This window comes from Cnephaeus nilssonii (genome assembly GCF_951640355.1).
Source record: "Cnephaeus nilssonii genome assembly, chromosome: 11".
Lineage (NCBI taxonomy): Eukaryota > Metazoa > Chordata > Mammalia > Chiroptera > Vespertilionidae > Cnephaeus > Cnephaeus nilssonii.
This window is the reverse complement of record NC_137082.1, coordinates 1,404,401-1,429,513: the sequence shown is the minus strand read 5'-3', so window position 1 is coordinate 1,429,513 and position 25,113 is coordinate 1,404,401. Positions and strand designations below refer to the sequence as shown.

Below are 25,113 nucleotides of genomic sequence, written 5' to 3'. Positions count from 1 at the left end.
CTTTGTAGCTGTGATTAAGTTAAGGGTCTTGAGATGAGATCATCCTGGAATATCCAGGTGGGCCCTAAGTCCAATGACAAGTGTCCTTGTAAGAGGGAGATATGAGACAGACAGAAGGCGAAGTGATGAGACAGACAGAAGGCGAAGTGACCGAGTGGTCCTGGACACAGTGACGTGTCTCAGCCCAGCAATCCTCAGCAGCCACCAGAGTTGGGAAGGGTGAGGAAGGGGTCGCCCCAGCCCTGCTGGTCTCAGCCTGGGGCCTGCAGAACCGGGAGGGAATCGGTTTCTGGTGCGTGAAGCCTCCCAGCTGCCGTTGGTGACAGCGGCCCAGGAGCCTCGCTCACCTGCGCGGTGCGTCCAGGTGCCATCCTCGGTCTGAGCCCAGCCTCTGCTCTGGCTCCGCCCCCTCGTTCCTGGGATGAACAGGTGCCGGCCAGGAGCCGCACCACTGCCCCCTGGTGGCTTTGGCAGGAGGCAGCTGGGCCGGGAAACCCTGCTCCGGCTCAGGGCTGCCCCACCCCCACAAGCCGGCTGACTGGACACCACACTGGGGCACTTGAGAACCAGGTTTATTTCTGGTCTTATCAGAATATAAAAAAGTGGACGCAAAACCCAGAAAGACAAGACGAGCTTGGGGGACAAGACAAAGGAGGGAGAAGGGGGCAGAGATGGGAGGGGCCCTTGGGAAAGGGCGACATTGCAATGACACGACGTGGGGGACACTCAGGGCAGCCAGACAGGGCAGGGGACTTTCCATGGGGGGCTGGGCACCAGGCCAGTTATCTAAATTCCACGTGGGACCTGAAACCAGCCTCCTGAAGCCAGCTCGGGGCACAGAGCAGGCTGGGGGCTCTGAGGCCCCCAGAGGAGCAGCAAGCAGGGAGCAGGAGGCAGGAGGCTCAGGGCTGCCTCACTGACCCTCTGCCGGCAGCCCCGCCCACCGCAGGCCCTCTGCGACCGCTCGGCACCACTGGCTGGGTCTCCAGTGGGCAGCATGGGGATGTCTCTGATGAGAACCTAGGTTTCCCCTGGAAAGGGACAGGGGAATGCCCGCCCATCACTGTGCCTCCAGGGTGGCTCCATGAGCCTGAGAGGAGAAGCTTTCCCAAATCTAAGGCCAGGATCGGGCTGCCCGTGCTGGTGCGGGTCCCTCTGGTGCCACCTGCCCGTGCTGGTGCGGGTCCCTCTGGTGCCACCTGCCCGTGCTGAGTGCGGGTCCCTATCGTGCCCTGTTAGGTCCTAGGCTCTTGGGCAATCCTGAACTTCTCTATCCTCACTTCCCAGGAGTAGATGCGGCATGTGAGGGGCACGTAAATAATGAGTGAAGGTGCTGGGCAGGGTGCCTGGCCGGTGGACACTGATGACCATCATCTGGGCAGCAGGTTGGGCCTGCTGGGCCTGGGCAAGGGCAGGGAGTGGGCACACAGCACACAGGGCCTGGCCGTGTATCCCGCCTCTGTGGGTAGTCCTCCAGGTGCTCGGAGGGTGGCAGACAGCTCTCTTGTCCTGGGAGGACAGGACGCCCGGAGGGTGTGAGTGGAGGAATACAAATAAACACTCCCTGGGAGCCTGGGGAACATCCAAACCCCGCTCTGGCTCCAGGCGGCTGCCCCAAATGCCGCCAGCAGCACCAATGGTGGGCTTGGGCCCAGGTCCTGGGAGGTGGGCAGACACTCAGGAAGCCCCCACCAGCCCAATCCCAGGCATAGCCCACCGTGCACAACCAGAGGTGGCTGAGGTGACAATCCTGGTCCCACCTTCCACTGGGCCAGGCTGGGCCCTTGGGGACTCCTGGAGGTCCGAGAAGGGCTGTGCCTCATCTTTGCCATGGGCTCTGGTCACAGTGCTGGGGTCTGGGGTTCAAGCCTTGGGCAGCAACTAGGACATGGGTCCGAAGGAAGCTATGGGTGGATGGGTAAGTTGGAATGGGGCCTCTGGCGTTCTCCACACCACCGTGGGTGTGGGAGAGCCCTTATGGGGTCCCACGGCCATGCTCCTGAGGTCTACCCACCTTCCCTGCATGCAAGAGTGGGGGACTTGCAACCCAACCCCGCAGACCTCTCTAAGCCTCTTAGGCATCCTTGGCTCCTCCCACTGACCTTGGCTGAGCAGCTGCAGGCTCCGCCCCTCCTCGCGCACCTGCAGGCGCAGCACCTGCTGCAGCACCTCCTGCCGCTGGGCTTCCTGGGCCAGGCCCATCCGCTGCAGCTTCTCCGCATTCAGGCGAAGCAGGGCCCGGCCTGGGGGGACGGGAAAGGGGTCGCGCCCAGGTCAATGTCCTGTGGGCATCAGGAGCGAAGGCAGAGAGAAGTGGGGAGGGGAGGCACAGACCCAGAGACGGGGAGAAGGGGAAACGGAGAAAGAGAAAGGGGGGGTTAGAGAGAGAGAGAGGTGGGGGGGACAGAGACAGGTCAATTCAGAGAGACAGGGAGAGACAAGGATGGGTAGAGACTTTGCAGAGAAAAGCCAGATGAAAGGAGAGACTGGGAGAGACAATGAGAGATTCTGCAGACACAGGCCTGAGGAGAGGCTGTGGGGAGCAAACAGCTCTCCTGGGATCGGCCCTCACCGGTGATGGCGTGCCGGGAGAAGGCCTCCACGCAGATGAGGTAGTTGTGGGGGCAGTGCTTCTTCAGCCACTTGCACACGTCCTGCTGACTCCACAGGACCACCGGCCTCGTCAGGCCGCCCAGTGGGGGGCTCGTGTGGCACCGGCCGCGGTGGTCAGAGTACAGCCGGCCCTGGGGGGAGAGGGCAGCAGATGCAGTGAGGTGGTGGGGAGGGCCGGGGCCGAATGGGGAAGGCAGCTGGGTACCTGGGGGGCCTCTGTGCCAGGCTGCTGCAGGAGCTTGACTGGCCGGCCACCAGCTGCCCTCTGGCTGCGTGAGTCATGCCAGGTGAGGCTGGAGCCTGGCGTCCGAGGCAGGTGGCAGGGGAGGCTCTCAGCTGACACCGTGTGCTCCAGGCGCGTCCGGCAGAAGCTGAAGTGGGCGGTGGCTGTGGAGCAGGGCACCGGTCAGAGTGGTCCGGGGCAGGGACAGAGGCTACTCTCCTTGCTCAGCCCGTCTCCCCTCCACTGAGGAAGGAGCCACTTTCCCAACCAGGGGTTCCAATCCCCTAGAGGCGGGAGGAAGCACCATGAGCTGTCTTGAGAACCCCACCTAGCTCAAGGATGAAGAACAAACAAGTCCAACACCCATGCTCTGGGGAGCAGGACCAATTCTGCTGGGATTAGAGAAGATATGCCCACTAAGGAGCCCAAGACGGACAGCCAATGGGGCTGCCCTGGGACAGCTGACCTCACCCTTGCCTTGGCACAAGCCACACCAAGCAGGGCACACACGTAGGACCTGCCTGCTACACGCTGTGTGGTGGGAGGCCCTCGGGTGGCCTGCCCGCCCCTCCTCATAGGCTGAACCCAGGCTCTGCACCTGGAGTTGAAGCTTCGCCCTGCCTAGCAGTGCTCACTAGGAGTGGCTCATTGACAAGAAGCCTGAACTCCGGCGGCCAACACCGGGGATTCCTGCTCCCACCTCCCACAGGGCCCTGGCCCAGGATGGTTTCTGTGCATGGCGGCTGCCTAGCTGGCATGGGCCGCTCAGTACAGGGTGCAGGGTGCAGCTATGTACTCAGGACCCCTGGAGATGTCTCTCCCCACAAGTTTATTACACCTGCCAACTTTTAGTTTTACCACAATTTCTGGGCTTGCTGCTGACACCCGGACAGGCCCCTCCCAAGGACTTGCACAGGTCCTGGCACACAGGTGCCCAGAAGCATTGTGAATGAGTGAATGGAGGGAGGAAGGCTCTGGGTAATGTCCACAAGTCAACAGGGCCCTGGGGCCGACAGATAGCTGGGCCCAGGCTTGCCGAGTCTTTACAGCACCCAGACTCTGACTCAGCAGGCAGGATCAGGTTCCCAGGCGGAGTCCTTCCCCGAAAAGGGTGAGAGACCTTCCCTCCACCCCACGGAGGGGAGGGTTTGGCCGTGTGCCCAGGTCTCAGTAAGGGGGGGGGGGCGGGGGTGGAGGTAGGGGGGCGCATCTTCCTCCCCCTTCTTCTCCCACCCCATTCCATTCATCGGACTTGGCACCTCCTCCTCATTCTCGCACCCCTCTGTTATCAGATGGCCCTAGGGGACTCTAAACTTGAGGTCTAGGGCCAGACTGAGTGTGGCCAGTGTGGCCGCCGCCTTGAGGTGGCTTCGAGGACCGTGGGAAAGACTTATTCTAAGCGGCACCTTCTGGGGAACAGGCTCCAGGGCTGCGCGGCCTCGCTTTGCGGCCCGGCCTGGGCGAGAGCGCGCTGCTCTGGGCAAACCAGTCGGACGCCTCCGCCGCCGCACCTGTCCCCGGCCAGCCGGGTCCCACCCATTTCCGGGCCGCGCTCCGGGTGGGATCTCCGTCCACACGCTGCCCTTCTCTCCTCCCAGCCCAACGTCTTAATTCTACAGTAGAAAATGGGGGTGGGGGAGCGCTCGAGCCCGGCTGTGGCCTTGGCCCCAACGCAAAGGGCTGGGGAGGGTGTGTGTGCGTGTGTTTTACCCCCCAGCGAAGAAAAAGGGAACCTCACGGTGGTGCCAGCCTACGGACAGGAACCGAGAGCGGTCACCTCCCCCAAGCCAAGGGAGCGTTGATCCCAAAGGCCTGAGGCCGCGGCACCCCCAAACCCAGCGCAGGACAAAGACACTAGGAACCCCGTTCAGCAAGGACGAGACCCCCCTGCCCCCCCCGCTCCGCCTGCCGCGGCTCAGAGTCCGCGAAGTTCCGCCCCGCCCCCTCGGCCCCCAAGCCCCCAGCCCGCGAGATCCCCGTGTCCAGCCGCGCTCACCGTCCACATCCCGGCGCTCTCCGAATGCGGCGCGCACAGCCCCGGCGCGGCCTCGCGGGGGGCTCAGCTGGGTGCTCAGCTCCGTGAACATGGGGCCCGCGCACACGCCCCTCGCCGTGCGCAGGGCGGCCGTGTGGCCGGCGGGGAACGTGCGCCACCGCCCCGCCCCGGCCGGCCCCCGCCCGCGCCCGCACGGTCCCCGCGTCCCGGAGTCTGCGCGGCGAGGCACCTGCCGCTGAGCCGGGCGCCGGGCGCGCTCCGGAAGCTCGGAGGTGTGTCGGCGGCGCGCGGTCTGCGATGCAAACGTAGGTGTCCGCCAGGGCGAGGGGCGGCCTGCGCCCCGGCACGGCTCCGGGGCAGGGACTGTGCGCCTGCAGGGTCCGAGCGTCTGCAGGTGCGAGTGCGAGAGGCGGGGGTCAGCACACCTTCGTCCCCTGGCGTGCAGGGCAGGAGGGGGTGTCTTACCTGCTCCTGGGACCTTCTGCCCCCTGGGGCCCAGGTCAAAGGCCAGACCAACCACTTCCCTCCATTCTCCTACCTCAATTTACTCCTTTAACTTACTCCTTAATTTACACATTTTCCATAGGTCTCTCCCTCAAGTGGGCACTTGCTTCCCAGGAGAAGTCAGTTAGAACCCCTCTTGCCTCCCACCACACTGTGAACTCCAGGACCGACAGGGTCTGTCCCCTCCCGTGGGCCCGGAGTCTGACTCGGTGCCCAAGGCTTGGCCCTAAGGGGCCGGGCGCAGGAGGGACTCCGAGGCCGGAGGGTGTGTGTCCAGAGAGGCCGGAGGGTGTGTGTCCAGAGAGGCCGGAGGGTGTGTGTCCAGAACAGGAAGTGCTGAGCGGGCTGGGCTGCTGGGCTAGCCGAAGGCCGGCTTTCTTTCCTTCTGCTCATCCGCCCTGAGGATGTTCCCGTTGACTTTGAGAGTGGAAGGGAGGGAAAGAGAGCGGTACCGATGTGAGAGAGACACATCAATTGTTACTGGAGGATGGAGCCTAAACCGAGGACCCTTCAGCCTGCTATCCACTGAGCCAAACCGGCCAGGGCAGGTCAGACTTTGGCCTGGAGTTTTGCCTGCTCTGCCACGCGCCTGAGCGCTCTCCCAGGTTCGTGTGGGGGCGTGAGCCCAGGTGCCCAGGGCCTGTGTGCGGAGCAGTCATGCACGTCCACCTAAAGCTTGAGCAGTGATGGCCTACCTGTCCCCACGCTCAGCAACACCCGCGGTAGAGGTGCGCCTGGGCTCACCCTCCCACAGGCTGACTGGTCCCCAAGCTCTGCGCTGCCTTCACGTGTTTTCCTCCATCCGCTCCCCAGAGCTGGGCTCCCGCCCTCCCGGGAATGGCCGGGGCCCCGTGGGCGGCGGGGCCTGTAGAGGGCTCTGTCCGCATCGGAAGGCTGAGAGCGAGGGCAGCAGCCCTTACACCGGAGCACCGCAGGCAGGGGTGCCACAACCACGACACCCCCTGCCCCGCAGGAGCCTGCACAACACTCAGGCGTGTTGGGCCTGCCGGGCGGGCGACTAGGAGAGCAAGCAGGCGAGCGGCGGGGCGGGCCCAGGCCGGCGCCGGGGAAGCAGGGAGAACGCGCAGGGCGCGGGATGCCGCTCGGTTTCCAGGTCCCGCAGGGGCGGTCCAGGGCGTCGTCGTCTCGGCCGGGCGGTCGGCCCGCCGCACCGCTTGAGGCGCTCCCGCTCAAGCGCCCGCCACACCTCCGTTCCCTAGCCGCGACCGGAAGATGCGTTTCCGGAACTTCCGCCCCGGGTACCCGAGGTGGGCGGGGCTTCTTGCGTACCGCGCGCTCCGTTTCCGGGCGCGGCTGACGCGGAGCCCGCACCTTCTTCCCCCGCGCAGCTCGGGCGTCTGCGGCCCTCCGCCTGCCGCTGCGGTTTCCGTCCCTCTTCGCAGGCCTCGGCGGCGGCGCCATGAACAAGAAGAAGAAGCCGTTCCTGGGCATGCCCGCGCCGCTCGGCTACGTGCCGGGGCTGGGCCGAGGGTGAGCCGTGGGGCGGGCTGCGGGGCCTGGCCGGGCCCGGGCGCCGGGGGAAGGGGCAGGGGTCCGGGGCGAGCCCGTCCGAACTGCCGGACTGAGAGCACAGTGAGGCTGTGCGGTGCGGGCCGTTTGGCTCCGTGTCTGTAGGAAGGTCGTCCTTCGGGGTAGGACAGACCCAGTGAGTTCTAGTGCTGCCCGGGCGCGGGGTGACGGCTAACCGCGCGGCGGCCCCGAGCCCGCGTTCAGGTCTCTGCGATGGGGCGTCGGCCTGCCCTCGTTGTCAGGCGGACTCCGCCGTGTCCCGCGTCCCTGGGCTTCCCCGGCACCTGGGCTCTCTTCTGTGTGGCGGCCCGTAGTGCCTCCTCTCCCCGTGCGGTCCGCGGTCCATCCTGCTGGCTCCAGCCCTCAGCTCCCCAGGCGCACGGACGGCATCCGGGAGTCTTGGGACTGGGTCCCCGTCACACAGACGACTACCGGACATTGTTGAATAAATGAGCAGTCGTTATCATCCTGTTTGATGACTTATTTGGTTAGGAAAACTGGGTTTCTCTCCTTGGGGGAATTTTGTTAGAATCTGTGGGCTACACATGAGCCTCATATTTGACAGTGCCTTCAGAGAACCTGTAGGAGAGTTGGGCTAAATGCATAAATAAATTCACAAAGGGTAACAGATTTAGAACTCGGGGGTCCAGAGGCCAGGGACGCTTGATGGAGTGGTAGCATTTGAGCCAAGTTTAGAAGGAAAGCTGGATTTAGGCGTGCAGAAATGTGGCAGGGTTATAGGAGAAACTGACGTTTTGTGTGGTGGGCAGTTAAGGACACAGATGCGGCAGGTGAGGGAAGAGATAGCCAGGAGTCTGAGCAGAATGTGTGGTGATGGCAGCGGGGCCCGGGGCATTGGGAGGCAGAGCTTCAGAGCTGCTGGGGGCGGGCGGATGGGGGGGGGGGCGGCTCACTTGGTTCCCAGCTGTTGGGAGTCGTGGTCTGAGAAGGAAGGGTTGGGAGCTGGACTCAGTGCACCGTGGGGACAGATGGGATGGAGAAGGACTGAGGGAGGCAAAGCTGATACCAGGGTGTCTGCCTTGATGCCAGGATGGCACTGTCCTCATCAGCTGAAACTGCCCAGAGTAGCCCCAGGGGGACACAGAAGAGGAACTCTGATGGGGTTAGGTTGGGTTTGAGGGCCTGGTTGGGTGGGAGGTTGTTGGGAATGGGGCCTGGGGCTTGGAAGGAGGGCAGTCTAATGTCCTGGGGATTCTCTCCTAAGGAGGATGTGGTGGCAAAAGCAAGTTTGAGTGACCTCAGGGTGGGTTTCTGCCTGAAGAGCACAGACGTGTAGCTCACTGCCGCCAGCGTCTTTGGAGGTGTTAGGAAGGGTGAGGAGTGTGGAGGGAAGAGCACAGAAACAAGGTAAATGGGCGTCTTGGGGTCTTCTGCAGCGCCACTGGCTTCACCACCCGGTCAGACATCGGGCCTGCCCGGGATGCCAACGATCCTGTGGATGACCGCCATGCGCCACCGGGCAAGAGGACCGTCGGGGACCAGATGAAGAAGAGCCAGGCTGCTGATGACGATGATGAGGATCTGAATGACACCAACTATGACGAGGTGACTTGTGGGCTCCCCGGCCAGTCCCCAGACAGCTGAGCAGCTTCTGAACCCTGTGTGCTGTTGGCATCTGGGATGGGTGGCTCGATGTGGCTGGTGCATTTACTCTTTCAGCTGTTCATGGGGTTTCTGTAGCGGAGTGAGGGGAGCAGGACAAATATAAAGATTTGCTACCTCTTCAAATCTGTCCTGGCCTAGTTGGTTGAGTGTCGTCCTGTGCACCAAAGGGTAGGAAGTTTGATTCCCAGTTAGGGCACATTCCCCAGTTTTGGGCTCGCTCCCAAGTCGGGGGCGTGAGCGAGGCAGCCAATTGATGTTCCTCCCTCTCTTCCTCTCCCTTCCTTTCTCTCTCTCAAATCAATAAAAACTTTTTTTTTTTAAAGAGACATGTTCTTGCAGCTGTTACAACCACTGCATTGGTGTTTTGTCTTGGCCAGTGAAGTTTTTTTCCTCTCAAATTATAAAAGCAAGTTTATTTAGAAAGTTACAGAGGAGCATTTGAGATCTTGCTCCCTGACATATGTCTTTAGTTTGATTCAAATAAACTCATAACAGTAAAAAAGTTACAGAGGTAACGGAAGTGAGCCGCTGGGCTGTGCAGACTCAGGAAACAAGTTCCAGGAGCAGAAGGGCCCTAGGGACTCAGGAAAGCACACTCGCCAAGAAGGCTGGGGGGCCGTGCTCTGCGGGGAGAGGGAGCACTCAGCCTTGGCCGGTGAAAATTTAAAGGTAAAAACGTAAAGTGCGATTAGTGGTAGTATTTGCTTTCTTTTGCTTCAGTGTTCACCCTCTTTGTTAAATGTTTGTTTTTTTATTTCAGAGAGAGGAAGTGAGAGGGAGAGAGAGAAAGAGCAATGATGACAGCGAATCATTGATCGGCTGCCTCCTGCCTGCCCCCTACTAGGGATCGAGCTCACAAACTGGACATGTACCCTGGCTAGGAATCAAGCCGTGACCTCCTGGTTCATGGGTAGATGCTCAACCACTGAGCCACACCAGCCGGGCCACCCTCTTTGTTAATTGGTGTTTGGTCCATTGAAGTTTTCTTCAGATATGTTCTAGCATGGCATTTTTCCTCAGAGGAAAAGCTTTCTAAAATTAGTTCAGAAATAATTTTAAATTTCCAGGGAACTTGCAGAATAATGGGGAGAATTCCTGGCTACCCTTCACAGGCTTCTCCCCATCTTCCATGATCTTAATATAGTTATCGAACCAGCAAATCGACCCGACACAGCACTCTTAACTGATCTACCAGTGTTACTTGAATTCCACAGTTTCCCATCTTGTGTCCTCCTCTGGTCCTGGACCTGGTCCAGACCCCTCGTTGCATTTGGCTGCTTAGACTCCTTCATCTTCCCTGCCCTTGACAGCTGCTTCGCTACTCCTCAGTTTGGGTTTGTCTGGTTGCAGAACGTTGTTCAGCATTTGCAACTGGAAGAGCTCTGTCTGCTGGTGGGGGTTGTGTGGGAGGAGAAGTTGACCCTCCGGGTATGTTTTGGTTCCCAGTTTAATGGCTATGCCGGGAGCCTCTTCTCAAGCGGGCCCTACGAGAAGGATGACGAGGAGGCGGATGCCATTTATGCAGCTCTGGATAAACGGATGGACGAGAGAAGGAAAGAAAGAAGGTAACACCGGTTACTGTCCTTCACTGTCTTTTATGCAGCTTTTTTAAAAAAATGTTTTGTTTTGCCTTGTTTTAGACTTGGAGAAAAGTTGCCAGAACAGTTTGTGTGAGCTCAGCTTCGAGGCCCCTGGGTCTTGCCTGTGGTGGCAGCACCTGCATAAATGCTGGGCTGTTGGTCAGGAGTCGCAGGGCTGGGGCTGCAGTGAAGAGCTTACAAACTCTGCACTGGCTTCCAGAACCCAGCAGCATTTGGGGGACTATCCTGACTACACATCAGGGTTACTGTCTTTGGGATAGGTGTAGTGATGTTGATTAATATATGTTGAGTTATCATTGTAAGTTCTTTATACTTTTTATTTTAAAAATGCGTTCTGCCTGGTCAATGTAGCTCAGTGGTTGAACATGGACCCAGAAACCAAGAGGTCACCGGTTCAACTCCTGGTTAGGGCACATGCCTGGGTTGCAGGTCGATTGCCAGTGTGGGGTGTGCAGGAGGCAGCCAATCAATGATTCTCTCTCATCATTGATGATTCTATCTCTCTCCCTCTCCCTTCCTCTCTGAAATCAATAAAAATATATGTTAAAAGAATTAAAAATGCATTATCATTATAGAACTAGAGGCCCAGTGCACAAAATTCATGCATGGAGCGGGGGGGGGGGGGTTCCCTCAGCCCAGCCTGCACCCTCTCCAATTGAGGACATCCTTCTTGCAATCTGGGACCGCTGGTTCCTAACTGCTCACCTGCCTGCCTGCCTGATTGCCTCTAACTGCCTCTGCCTGCCAGCCTGATCACCCCTAACTGCCCTCCCCTGCCGACCTGATATCACCCCCAACTGCCCTCCCCTGCTGGCCAATTTGGTTCTGATTGGTCGGGTTTCTACGCCAGTCAGTGTCAAAAGCTCCACCTCCTAGGCAGCCATTGGCTCCCCACAGCACCCAGATTTGGTTCGGACTGATCGGTTTCTACGCCAGTCAGCGTCAAAAGTGCCGCCTCCTAGGCAGCCATTGGCTCCCCACAGCACCCAGATTTGGTTCTGATTGGTTGGTTTCTATGCCAGTCAGTGTCAAAAGCTCCACCTGCTAGGCAGCCATTGGCTCCCCACAGCACCCACATTTGGTTCTGATTGGTCGGTTGCTATGCTAATCAATGTCAAAAGCTCCGCCTCTTAGGCAGCCATTGGTTCTTCACAGCACTCACATTTGGTTCTGATTGGTCGGTTCCTATGTCAGTCAGCATCTCTGGGCCTACCAACGGGGCCTGATCAGAAAGGCGGGGCTGATCAGCAGCCCCGGTGGAGGCCTGGAAAGAAATGGAGGTGCAGCTGCTGGCCAGACTGGGAGAGAAAGAGAGAGGCAAGTGCTGATCAAAAGCTGCCACAGAGGCAACGGATCAGTCCCTGCTTCTCTCTTCAGGCCTGCCTCTGGCCCTGATTTGCAGCCCCCTCAGCAGTCAGTGCTGGGGCACCACGCTTGCAGGACTGACTTCTGGTTGGTCGAGCATCGGTCGTTACTGGTCGTTACGACCCAGGGTTATTATGTATTAGGATATTAGGACAGTGAGATTAAGTATAGGGATAGGGTGACATTCATAAGCCTGGAAAGTGACAATTGGCATTTGGTTTTATTTTCCTCTTTTTATTGCTCGTTACACATGCAATTTTATAACTTCCCATAACATGTAGCATTTTTAATATTTTCAAGATCATTTCAGAAGAGTGAAACAGTTCTTGACAAGAGTTTTTTGTTTTTTTAAAATATATTTTATTGATTTTTTACAGAGAGGAAGGGAGAGGGATAGAGAGCTAGAAACATCGATGAGAGAGAAACATCGACCAGCTGCCTCCTGCACACCCCCCACCGGGGATGTGCCCACAACCAAGGTACATGCCCTTGACCGGAATCGAACCCGGGACCTTTCAGTCCGCAGGCCGACGCTCTATCCACTGAGCCAAACCGGTTTCAGCTTGACAAGAGTTTTTTGTTAATCCTCACCCAAGGATATTTTTTTCTTTTTTTACTTATTTTTTTAATCTTTAAAAAAAATATTTTATTTTTATTGATTTCAGAGAGGAAGAGAGGGAAAGAGAGATGAGAATCATTGATTAGCTGCCTCCTGCACGCCCCCTACTAGGGATCAAGCCTGCAACCCAGGCATGTGCCCTTGACCAGAATCGAACCTGGGACTTTTCAGTTCGCAGGTCGACACTCTATCCACTGAGCCAAACCGGCTAGGGCAATTTTTTCTTTTTAATCTTCATTGTTGAAAGTATTGCGTATGTCCCCTTCTCCCCCCCCCCCCCCACCCCCCTTAACTTCTTCCAGCTGGCCCCCCATCCCCTGCCCCAGCTTTTCACCATGTAATTGTCCCTGCCCATGGGTTTCGCATATATGCTCACAAGGTCTTTGGTGATTACCTCCCACCCAGCCTCCCTCCCCCTGCCTTTCCTCTGAGATTCCGCACTCTGTTCCATGCTTCCATGTCTCTGGATCCACTCCGTTCATCAGTTTATTTTGTAATTAGATTCCACATAAGTGAGATCATGTGATACTTGTCTTTCTCTGACTGACTTATTTCACTCAGCATGATACTCTCAGGTCCCTCCATGCTGTCTCACAGGATAAGAGATCTTCTTTTTTACTGCTGCATAGTATTCCATGGTATAGACGTACCACAGCTTTTTTATCCTCTCATCTACTGATGGGCACTTGGGCTGTGTCCAGATGTTAGCTATTGTAAATTGTGCTGCTATGAACATAGGGGTGCATAAATTCTTTCTGACTGGTGTTTCGAGTTTATTAGGATATATTCCTAGAAGTGGGATCACTGGGTCAAATGGCAGTTCCATATTTAATTTTTTTGGGAACTCCATACTGTGCTCCACAGTGGCTGCACCAGTCTGCATTCCCACCAGCAGTGCACGAGGGGTCCCTTTTCTCCACATCCTCGCCAGCACTAGTCTTTAGTTGCTTTGTTGGTGGTAGCCATTCTGACAGGTGTGAGATGGTACATCATTGTCGTTTTAATTTGCATCTCTCTGATAATCAGTGACTTTGAGCATGTTTTCATATGTCTCTTGGCCATCTATATGTCCACTTTGGAGAAGTGTCTATTTAGATATTTTGCCCATTTTTTAAAAGAATGTATTTTTATTGATTTCAAAGAGGAAGGGAGAAGGAGAGAGAGAACCATCAATGATGGGAGAGAATAATTGATTGGCTGCCTCCTGCATGCCCCACACTGGGGACTGAGCTTGCAACCCATGAATATGCCTTGACAGGGAATCGAATCATGATCTGGTTCATAGGTCAATGCTGAGCCACGCCAGCCAGGCCTTTGCCCATTTTTTAATTGGATTGTTTGTCTTCCTTTTGTTAAGGTGTATGAGTTCCTTGTATATTTTGGAAATTAACCCTTTATCAGGTATATCATTGCTAAATATGTTCTCCCATACAGGGGGCTCCCTTTTCGTTTTGTTGCTGGTTTCTTTTGCTGTGCAGAAGCTTTTTGTTTTGATGTAGTCCCATTTGTTTATTTTCTCCTCAGTGTCCTTTGCCATAGGACCGTGGTCGGCAAACTGCGGCTCGCGAGCCACATACAGTTCTTTGGCCCCTTGAGTGTGGCTCTTCCACAAAATACCACGGCCTGGGCGAGTCTATTTTGAAGAAGTGGCGTTAGAAGAAGTTTAAGTTTAAAAAATTTGGCTCTCAAAAGAAATTTCAGTCGTTGTACTGTTGATATTTGGCTCTGTTGACTAATGCGTTTGCCGACCACTGCCCAAGGAGATGTATCTGTAAATATATTGCTACGAGAGATGTCTAAGATTTTGCTGCCTATGGTTTCTTGTTTCCCGACTTACATGTACCTGTTCATTTTCCCAACACCATTTATTGAAGAGACTGGCTTGACTCCATTGTATGCTCTTGCCTCCTTTGTCAAATATTAATTGAGCGTAATAGCTGGGGTTGATTTCTGTGTTCTCTGCTCTGTCCCATTGGTCTGGATGCCTGTTCCTGTGCCAGTCCCAGGCTGTTGTGATTACAGTGGCTTTGTGGTATGACTTGATATCTGGTATTGTGCTTCCTCCAACTTTGTTCTTCTTTCTCAAGATTGCTTCAGCCATTCGGGGTCTTTTTTATTCCATATAAATTTTTGTGGAGTATTTGTTCTAGATTTGTGAATTATGCCATTGGTATTTTAATAGGGATTGCATTGAATCTGTAGGTTGCCTTGGGTAGTATGGACATTTTCATGATTCTACCAATCCATGAACACCGTATATTCTTCCATTTGTTTATATCTACTCTTTTTTCAACGTCCTGTAGTTTTCCAAGTACTGGTCTTTTACCTCCTTGGTTAAGTTTTATTCCCAAGTATCTTAATTTTTTTGTTGCAATGGTAAATGGGATTGTTTGTTTAATGTCTCTTTCTGAGAATTCATTATCTTACCTAATAACAGACAAACATGTAAATCGAACATACCTCCGCTACGCCCACAGCAAATCAGAGTGAGTATGCAAATTAGAAGGCCAAAGATGGCGGCTGCCCAGCTGCTCCAGGCGCAGAGTGGCTGGGCAGGGCAGGGCAGGGCAGGGCAGGGCAGGACAGGACGCCTGCTATGAGAGGGAGGGTGGGGGGCGAAGGGATCTACAGGAGCAGAGTGCCTCAGCGAAGACAAGACTGCAGACTCAGGAGTCTGCAGTGAAAATGAAGAAGGCAGACTCTGGCCGGAGCGAAGGTCTGGGTCCCGGGTGCTGGAGGAAAACCTGTGCTGGAAGCCAAGGGAAGGAAGGCCTATTGCAGGAATCTCTTCTTGCAACGGGCCTCTAGTTAATGTAATAACAAGCCATTGAATTTAATTCATTTATTAAATCTAGTAGTCTTTAGGGCAGTGATGGGCAACCTTTTGAGCTTGGTGTGTCAAACTTTGCCAAAAAACTGAGCATAACTCGGGTAGTGTGTCACTTTGAGGAAAAAACATTATTTCGCAAATGTTTCATCCTCAGGAGCAGCAAATGTTTCATCCTTGGCATGCGGCCACCTCAGCGGCTGCGTGTCATCAGAAGTGGCTACGCGTGTCAGTGCTGACACGCGTGTCATAGGTTCGCCATCACTGCTTTAGGGTTTTCTATGTACAGTATCATGTCACCTGTGAATAATGAGAGTTTTACTTTCTCCTTTCCAGTTGATGCCTTTTATTTCTTCTTGTCTGATCACTGTGGCTAGCACTTCCAGTACTATGTTTAACAGGTGTGGTGAAAGTGGACATCCCTGTCTTGTTCCTGTTCTTAGGGGAATTGGTTTTAGTTTTTGCCCATTGAGTGTGATGTTGGCTATAGGTTTGTCATATATGGCCTTTATCATGTTGAGATATGCTTCCTCTATTCCCACTTTGCTGAGAGTTTTTATCAAAAATTGGTGTTGGGTTTTTGCTAATGCTTTTTCTGCGTGTATTGATATGATCATGTGATTTTTGGTTTATGTGATATGTCACATTTATTGATTTGTGAATATTGTACCAGCCTTGCATCCCTGGAATAAATACCACTTGGTCACAGTATATGACCTTTTTAATATATTACTGGATCCTATTTGCTAATATTTTGTTGAGGATTCTAGCATCTATGATCATCAGAGATATTGGCCTTTGTAGTGTCTTTATCTGGTTTTGGAATTAGGATAATGCTGGCCTCATAAAAAGAATTTGGAAGTGTTCCTTCCTCTTGCATTTCCTGAAATAGTTTGAGGAGTAGAGGTGTTAGTTCTTCTTTGAATGTTTGATAAAACTCCTGTGAAGCCATCCGGACCTGGGCTTTTGTTTGCTGGGAGTTTTTGTATTACTGCTCCTATTTCCTCAGTTGTTATTGGCCTATTCAGGTTTTCTGATTCTTCCTGATTCAGTTTTGGGAGGTTGTATTTTTCTACGAATTTGTCCATTTCATCCACATTGTCCACTTGTTGGCATATAGTTGTTCATAGTGTTTTCTTACAATCTTGTTTATCCTTTCAAAGAACTAGCTCTTGGTTTTATTGATTTTTTTTTTTTTTTTAGTCTCTATGTCATTTATTTCTGCTCTAATATTTATTATTTCCTTCCTTCTATTTACTCTGGGCTTTTCTTGTTCTCTTTCTAGTTCTTTTAAGTTGTAGGGTTAAATAGTTTATTGTTGATTTTTCTTGTTTTTTGAGGTAGGCCTATAGTGCTATGAACTTCCCTCTCAGGACTGCTTTGGCTGTGTCTCAGAGATTTTGGGTTGTTGTGTGTTCATTTTCATTTGTTTCCAGGAAGTGTTTGATTTCTTTCTTGATCTCGTTGGTAACCCATTCATTGCTTAATAACATGCTATTTAGCCTCCATGTGTTTGAATGTTTTTGGGTGTTTTTACTATAGTTGATTTGTAATTTCATTCCACTGTGATCTGAGAAGATGCTTGATATGATTTCAGTCTTCTTGAACTTGTAGACTTGTTTTGTGTCCTAATATGTGGTTTATCTTTGTGAATGACCCATGTGCACTTAACCCTTTGCACTCGCTTGCTTTTTTCTCGATTCCTTTATTCTACTCGGGATTTAATTTTTTAAATACCCCAGATTTTACAAAGCGCGGCAGTAGAATAAAAAACTGGAGTTTCTTTTCATACAAACTTATTTATTTGGATTTTTTTATATTTCAAATTATTGATACATTCAAAGAGTATAAAAAGAGCTGCTATCTATGCTAACCGTGTCGAGTCACACTCGACATCCGAGTGCAAAAGGTTAAAGTCCTCTAGATGTGTTCAGATATATTTAGGTGCTCCTATATTGGGTGCATATATGTTTACCAGGTTTATATCTTCTTGTTGGATCTATCCCTTTAATATTATGTAGTGACCTTTGTTGTGTCTTTCAATGGCCTTCATTTTGAAGTCTATTTTGTCAGATATGAGTCTTGTTACACCAGCTCTTTTTTCATTTCAATTTGCATGGAAATTTTTTTCCCATCCCTTCTGTCTCATCCTGTGTGAGTCTTGTTCTGAGGTGGGTCTCTGGTAGACAGCATATAATTGGGCCATGTTTTTGTATCCATTCAGCTACCCTATGCCTTTTGATTGGAGTATTTAATCCATTTATATTTAAGGTTATTATTGATAGGTACTTATTTATTACCATTTTAATTCTGTATGCCTAGGTTTCTCTCTCTCTTTCTTCTCATTACAGCAGTCCCGTTAGCATTTTTTGTAATGTTAGTATGGTTGTGATAAACTACGTTAGCCTTTTTTTTTTTTTTTTTTTTTGGTGTGGGAAGCTCTTTATTTCACCATCAATTTTGAAAGATAGCCTTGCTGGATGGATATAGTAATCTTGGTCTCAGATTACCTGGAGTACTTCATGCCATTGCCTTCTGGCCTGTAGAGTTTCTGATGAGAAATCAGGTGTCAGCCTTATGGGAGCTCGTTTGTAGGTAGCAGTTTTCTTTTCTCTTACTGCTTTTAAGATTCTCTCTTTGTCTTTAATTTTTGGCATTTTAATTATGATGTGTCTGAGCATGGGTCTGTTTGGGTTCTTCTTGCTTGGGGTTCTCTGTGCCTCCTGAACTTTTGTGACTTTTTCCTTTACCAGGTTAGGGAAGTTTTCTGCCATTATTTCTTCAATATGTTCTCTATCTCTTTCTCCCTTTCTGCCTCTTCTGGCGCACCTGCTATGTGAATATTGTTTATGTTTCATACTGCCCCCCAGCTCCCTTAAGCTGTCCTCTTGTTTTTTAATTGTTTTTTCTTTTTGGTTCTCTGATTGAGTGATTTTTTTTCAACCTTGTCTTCTAATTCACTGATTTGATCCTCAGCTTCCCCTACTCTGCTGTGTATTCCTTCCAATGTGTTCTTTATTTGTGCTGTGTCATTCTTTATTTTTGTTTTCATAGTTACTATTTCTTTTGTCATGCTATTGAGCATCTTTACCATCATTATTCTGAACTCTGTTTCAAATAAATTTCTTATCTCCATTTCATTTATCTTTTTTGGAGAATTCTCTTGTTCTTTCATTTGGGGGTTGTTTCTTTGTCTCCTCATTTTGGGTACCTGTTTTGGGTTTGTGACTACGTTTTAGGTAGATGTGCTACGCCTCTCAATCTCTAGTGCAGGACAATGTCAAACACTGACTAATTAGATCAGGCAAAGACTCATAGCCTCCAGAGACTGCCTCTGTTTGCAGACTGATTGGATTTAGCCTTGAATAGCCCTCAGGCAATTGTCCACATGTATGACAAGAATTTTTCCCAACAGGGCGGGATGATTGCTTCTGTCAGGAGGCTAATTATTCTCAGTCTCCTAATGGCCCTCAGCAACTCCACACCTTGGGGCAAGGGGTTTTCCAATTGGGTGGGTCAGCTGTCTTCCCCCAGGCAAAACTGCCTAGATAGTTAATTGTCTGCATGAGAAAGATGACTTCTGCAGAGTGAGGGAATGACTCAGCACAGGAAATCAGGATGTCTGCCTTCTGAGCTCTAATCCCAGAGCCTCCAACCCTGGCTGCTGCTTGCACAGCTCCAGCCCACTCGGCCCTCCCTCTGCTGGAGCACAAGGTGAGTGGCTGCATGAGAATTTTGTATGTTGGCCCTTTAAGAGGGGGTCTGAATTTCCAGCCATCTCTCCCTGCCGATGGCATCCCCACTACTTTTCACAGCCAGATGTTATGTGGGTACCCTTCTTAGTTCTGGTGCTCTCTCCTGGGGGCCCCAGGTTGGGGATTAAGCCCCAGAGTTCTCAGTGGCAACCCCCACAGCTGAGGTATCGCTCCTGAACTTGCTGTCTATGGGTGTCCTGCCAGCCCTTTCATGCCTCCGCCCTCCTACCAGTCTCCGTGTGTCTCCACTTTCCGTCCTCAGTTATCAGGGTTCTCTCCTGAGTCTCCCATTGATTATTCAGGAAATTTTATTCCAGTTTGGTCCTGGGAGCGTGTCTGTGCAGCATCCACTTACTCTGCCACCATTTTTAATTACTGGAGGATATTTTTTCCATTGATTTTTTTAGGGAGTGGAAGGGAGCGGGGGAGGGAGAGAGAAACATTGATGTGAGAAAGATACATTGACTGGTTGCCTTCCCCAGACTGAGGCTGGGGATGGAACTGCAACGCAGGTAAGTGCCCTTGACTGGGGATCGAACCCCAGATCTTTTGGTCTTCGGGCTGGCACTCTAACCGCCAGGACTTGACGGGAGTGATTTTATGCTTGTGCACAAGTATGGTAGTTAAGTGCACGTGGTTTGCATATTAAAGAAGCTTTGATTCCAACTTTCTGGAAGTCATTCATTAAAAAACTGGCATGGATACCTGTGGAAAGTCGTATTAAGTAAGTGGTTGGCTTTTCAGAACTTCATTATGAAAAGTTGAAACAAGTAGAAAGAACAGTGCGGCAAACATGCCCCCCCTCCTCCCCCCCCCCCGCGGAGCACCAGCACTGGTCCCAGTTTGCACATTGGCCTCTCCACACCTGCAGGCGGTCTTTGCTGGGTCACTCGGGGTCAGTTCGCCCTCAGCATTGAGCAGTCTGTCTCCCACACTGCTCAGCACCTTTGTCCCACTCAGCATGAACCCGATCTGTCACCTGATCTGGGCCATGTCCGTATTCCCTGCTTGTCCCCCAACGTGGCAGGGCTGCTTTTCCACAGACCAGCGTACAGTCAAACCAGTTCCCTGTCATGTCTCCTACGTTTCCCCGGCCTTTGCCTTTGCACCTTTCGTGACATCGGCTTTCTGAAGAGGTCAGTCGGTTGTAGAAGCGCCTGTCCTTTAGCTTGTCCTGCTCTGTTCCTGTGGAGTGGACGCTGGAGCCGAGGCCTGACTGACAGGTGCAGCATTTCTGGCCAGAACACCTGGCAGGTGCACCTCTGTGTTGCTTTGTGTCAGGGGCTGTGGTGACTGACTTTCCAGCTCCTGGAGAAGGGTTCTCTCTTCCACACACATTGTCTGTCATAGTCCATTCAGATTCCTGCCTACAGATACCTTTCTCTTACCTGGTAGAGGGAAGTGTGAATCTCAGTGTTAGGAAGTTTTATTTTATTTTTAAAAATATATCTTTATTGATTTCAGAAAGGAAGGAAAAGGGAGAGAGAGAGAGAAACATCAGTGATGAGAGAGAATCATTGATCAGCTGCCTCTTGCATGCCTTCCACTGGGGCTCAATCCTGCAACTTGGGCATGTGCTCTGACCAGGAATCGAACCGTGACCTGGTTTATAGGTTGATGCTCAACCACCGAGCCACTCCAGCTGGGCAACCGCTTGGTTCCTGTCAAGTCCTGTTTGCTGAGCTTGGTTGATACTTTGTTACAGTGCCTGTTATTCTATGTTCAAATACAACCTCAGATTTCTTCCCGGTGTCTAGACCAGTCTCAGCTCCCAGGAGCCCAGGAACTCTCCCCCCTGAAACCTGGTTGGAGCCGGGAAGCTGGGAGGGCTTACCGTTTGTTTACCTCAGGAGGAGGGTGGAGGGGCAGCTGGTATTCATAGGATGGCCCTGCCTTTGCTATTTTGTAGAATTTTAAAGCAGCAAACATACTTGTGTTCAAATGCAAGTATTTACGTCGGAGTAAGACAACTTGTTTTTACTTCGGTGAATTTCTGCATGTTTTCATTTGGTAGATACTTGAGTTATACTTGGTGGCCTAATTGGGAAGTGTAATAAAGTGACTTTGTTTCAGAGGCCCAGCATTTCTAATGCATGCACACATTTTACTTCCTAGGGAGCAAAGGGAGAAAGAAGAAATTGAAAAGTACCGTATGGAACGCCCCAAAATCCAACAGCAGTTCTCAGATCTCAAAGTAAGAGAGGGAGGGCGCCAGGCTGCCCGCAGAGCCAGCCTGTGTGGGGTGGAGCTGCTGAGGTTCCTGACTGTGCTCTTCCTTTCCCTCGGGCTAGAAGAAGGCGCTGCTTTAGTCTGTTTAGTTCTGTGTCTGTGTGCCCAAAGGCTGCCCCTGCTGAAGGAGGCGGACCGATGTGGGTGTTTTCTTTGTAAGGTTAACTCTGTTTATACATTTCTAAGCTGTGTCCTCTGGGCTTTGACAGAACAGTTTGCATTGAGTGAAGTGGAGCAGATCAGCAAGTTGACTTTTCTAAATGAGTAGACAACCATTTCTGCATCAGGTCCTTTCTAAGTATGATGATCGGGAGGGTGGGGCCAGGGAGAGGATAGTTTTCCTGGAGCAATGTGAAATTCTGCCGGGGAATTAATGTTTTGGGGGGCCGGATGTTTTCAGAGGAAGTTGGCAGAAGTCACAGAGGAAGAGTGGCTGAGCATCCCTGAGGTTGGCGACGCCAGGAACAAACGCCAGCGGAACCCACGCTACGAGAAACTGACCCCTGTTCCCGACAGCTTCTTCGCCAAACATTTGCAGACCGGAGAGAACCATACCTCCGTAGACCCCCGGCAGACTGTGAGCGAGCTGCTAGGAGGGACGGGCCTCGTTGACGCGGTCACAGTCGGACAGTGTGTGGGGCACGGGGCGGGGCGGGCCGGGTGCTTCTGCAGTCCGGCTGCACTGCCGCCAAGTCCTGAGGGACTCCGCGTCTTACCCCTTCTCTCTCCAGCAATTTGGAGGTCTTAACACACCCTATCCCGGGGGGCTGAACACTCCATACCCAGGTGGAATGACGCCTGGATTGATGACACCTGGCACAGGGGAGCTGGACATGAGGAAGATTGGCCAAGCAAGGAACACGCTGATGGACATGAGGCTGAGCCAGGTGAGAGTTCGTGTCCTCTAACATTTTCTGCAGGTAATATTTTAAAATTTTTGTTTCCTGATTATAAAACTAATACATTCTTGTGAAAAGTCCATTTTTTGAAGTGCTTTGTCACAGATGAGCAGACCCGCGGTGCCTGCGCCCCTGTGCCATTACTGAGGGGCGGGCTTCTCCAGCCGCTGTGGCTCCGCCTGCGGGGAGGCGATCAGTGCCAGCAGCCGGGCGCCCTGGCAGGCGGACTCTCAGTGCATGTGCTTTCTCCCTGCACCCTCGATAGCATAGCCCTTAGGAGGCTGGTTCTCCGTTCAGTGCTCTGGAAGGAAGACCCAGGCGAAGTGGGAAGCCCGTTCTAATTAGGACATGCACCGCAGAAACCGGGAAGGAAGATACTTTCAAGCTCGATTGTATATAAGTAGAAAACTTGTGCACAGTAGAAAGCACTCTAAAGTCAAGAGCACCGACAAATTGGGGGAAGACTCGTGCGCATGACAATGTATGTGATTCTGATTTGTGTTGGAGAGATGTGCACACACACAGACATGTCTGCATTCTCCCCCACCCCCACCCTCCCGAGATGCCAGGGAATCGGGTGGGGGGAGGTGCACTGGTAAATGCTTTAAAGCCGTGGTCGGCAAACTGTGGCTTGCGAGCCACATGCGGCTCTTTGGCCCCTTGAGTGTGGCTCTTCCACAAAATACCACGGCCTGGGCGAGTCTATTTTGAAGAAGTGGCGTTAGAAGAAGTTTAAGCTTAACAAATTTGGCTTTCCAAAGAAATTTCCATCGTGGTGCTGTGATATTTGGCTCTGTGGACTCATGAGCTTGCCGACCCCTGGTTTAAAGGAACAGTTTCCTGTACGTGGCCACAGTGAAAGTGGTGCAGTGAGCTCGCCAGTCACTGCCCTTGGATGCAGTGGAAGCACTTACACTTTAATTGATCTTTTACTGCACTTCTTCTCGAACTTCTTTTAGGTTTTAAAAAGTTACCTTTATGGTTGAAAGTTGTACTTGTTGAACTTTGATGGTGAGCAGAGATTTTATAAAGACGGTTTGCTTCCACTTTTTGACTGTTGTGGCTAGTGCTGTTGTGAGCCTTGGTGCACAAATAGCTGTTTGAGTCCCTGCTTTCCGTTCTTTTGGGTATAAATGTAGAAGTGGAGTTGCTGGATCTATGGTGGTTCTGCATCTAGTTTTCTGAGGAGCCCCATACTGTCGCCCCCAGCGGCTGCACCATTTAGACGCCCACTGCAAAGAGGGTTTGGTTTCTCCACACCCTTAACAGCATTTATTATGACTTTTTAAAATATGTTTTTATTGATTTTAGAGAGAAAGGAAGGGAGAGGGAGAGAGAAACATAGATGTGAGAGAGAATTGTTGATTGGCTGCCTCCTATATGTGCCTCGACCGGAATCAAGCCCACCATCCTGGCATGTGCCTTGGCCTGGGATCGAACTGTGGTATTGTGGTGCACAGGAGGACGCTCAGCCAGCTGAGCCACATTGGCCAGGGCTGTTTTCATTCATTCATCCATTCATTCATTTATTTATAAATATATTTTTATTAATTTCACAGAGGGAGAGAGAGAAACATCAGTGATACAAGAGAAAATCATTGATCGCTGCCTCCTGCACACCTCACATTGGGGATTGAGTCCGAAACCTGGGCATGTGCCCTGACCAGGAATTGAACCTTGACCTCCTGGTTCATGGGTCGATACTCAACCACTGAGCCACACCAGCCAGGCTGTGTTTCTGTTCTTTCAGTACTGTGTTGGCTATCCTCAGTTAGATTTTATGGCCCTCCCGCCATATAAACTTTAGAATCAGTTTGTCGGTACCCACAAAATAACATGCTGGGATTCTGATTGGATTGTGTTGAATCTGCAGATCAAGTTGGGACGAACTGGCATCCTGACAATATTATTAATTCTTCCTGTCCGTGAACATGGAATATCTCTCTCCATTGACCAAGTTTTTTGCTTCCGTTCATCAGAGTTTTGTAGTTTCCTCACAGAAGTCTTGTATGTGTTTGTTAGATTATATACACATTAGTGTTTCACGTCCTGTGTGCTGTTATAAGAATGGGATAGGGGCCCTAACCGATTTGGCTCAGTGGATAGAGCGTCAGCCTGTAGACTCAAGGGTCCCAGGTTCGATTCCGGTCAAGGGCATGTACCTTGGTTGCAGGCACATACCCAGTAGGGAGTGTGCTGGAGGCAGCTGATCGATGTTTCTCTCTCATCCATGTTTGTCTCTTCCTCTCTGCAAAAAAAAAAAAGAAGAAAAAAGAACGGGATAGGGTTTTTAAGTTCAGATCCCATGTGTTGGTTGAAGGCGCTTGGGAAAGCAGTTGGCTTCTGCACATGAGCCTTGCACCCTGCCACCTTGCTGTAATTGTTTATTCGGTTTTTTTGTCTGTTTGTTTTAATATATTTTATTGATTTCAGAGAGGAAGGGGGAGGGAGAGAGATAGAAACATCAATGATGAGCCGAAACCGGTTTGGCTCAGTGGATAGAGCGTCGGCCTGCGGACTGAAAGGTCCCAGGTTCGATTCTGGTCAAGGGCATGTACCTTGGTTGCGGGCACATCTGTACAGGAGGCAGCTGATCAATGTTTCTCTCACATCAATGTTTCTGACTATCTCTCTCCCTTCCTCTCTGTAAAAAATCAATAAAGTATATTAAAAAAAGAAAAGAAAAGAAAAGAAACATCAATGATGGGAGAGAACCATTGATCGGCTGCCTCCTGCACACCCCCTACTGGGGATGAGCCCACAACCCATGCATGTGCCCTTGACCGGAATCAAACCCGGGACCCTTCAGTCCACAGGCCGACTTTACCCACTGAGCCACACCAGCTAGGGCTGGGTTGTTTTTTGATGGTTCTTTTGAACTTTCTGCATAAATACAGTCAAGTCCTATGAGCAGGGAGAGTGTGTTCCTTCCCCCCAGCCTGCGCCCCTTTTGTCCTTTTGGGGTCTTGCTGCATTAGCCAGGATCCTTTGCCCATTTTTTACTTGGGTTTTGTTTTGTTTTGTTTTTTTATCAGTTTTAACAGTCAGAGCTAGAGAGAAGGGTAGGATAATAAAATTGTGTGTGCAGATTTAAATATAATTAGTTGAAATAATCAGTTTTTTAATTTTCTGATTCTTGGGTTTCACTCATTCTTTTTTTTTTTTTAAATTTCTTTATTGATTAAGGTGTCACATATTTGTCCTCATCCCCCCATTCCCATCCCACACCCCTCCCCACGGATGCCCCAACCCCCTGTTGAACTTAACCATTGGTTAGGCTCATATGCATGCACACAAGTCCTTTGGTTGATCTCTCCCCCCTTCAC

General features: G+C 51.7%; 2 protein-coding genes across 2 annotated transcripts in view; one reads left to right on the top strand and one right to left on the bottom strand.

Moving 5' to 3' along the window:
* Positions 1-556: 556 nt before the first annotated feature.
* On the bottom strand, positions 557-6,485 carry SAMD10 (sterile alpha motif domain containing 10). The gene is made up of 5 exons (XM_079784495.1): positions 4,833-6,485; positions 2,819-3,000; positions 2,573-2,744; positions 2,103-2,243; positions 557-1,904 (listed from the first exon to the last, which is right to left on the bottom strand). The coding sequence occupies exons 1-5, from the start codon at positions 4,921-4,923 to the stop codon at positions 1,882-1,884; spliced, it is 609 nt and encodes a 202-aa protein (XP_079640621.1). The 5' UTR covers positions 4,924-6,485; the 3' UTR covers positions 557-1,881.
* A 123-nt stretch (positions 6,486-6,608) lies between these two features.
* PRPF6 (pre-mRNA processing factor 6) overlaps positions 6,609-25,113 on the top strand; it is a 37,480-nt gene continuing 18,975 nt past the window's right edge. Inside the window, exons 1-6 of the mRNA XM_079784494.1 lie at positions 6,609-6,827; positions 8,264-8,432; positions 9,939-10,057; positions 20,775-20,853; positions 21,289-21,465; positions 21,620-21,775. Coding sequence (XP_079640620.1) covers positions 6,757-6,827; positions 8,264-8,432; positions 9,939-10,057; positions 20,775-20,853; positions 21,289-21,465; positions 21,620-21,775 — 771 coding nt within the window. The 5' untranslated portion in view covers positions 6,609-6,756. The remainder of the gene's footprint in view (positions 6,828-8,263; positions 8,433-9,938; positions 10,058-20,774; positions 20,854-21,288; positions 21,466-21,619; positions 21,776-25,113) is intronic.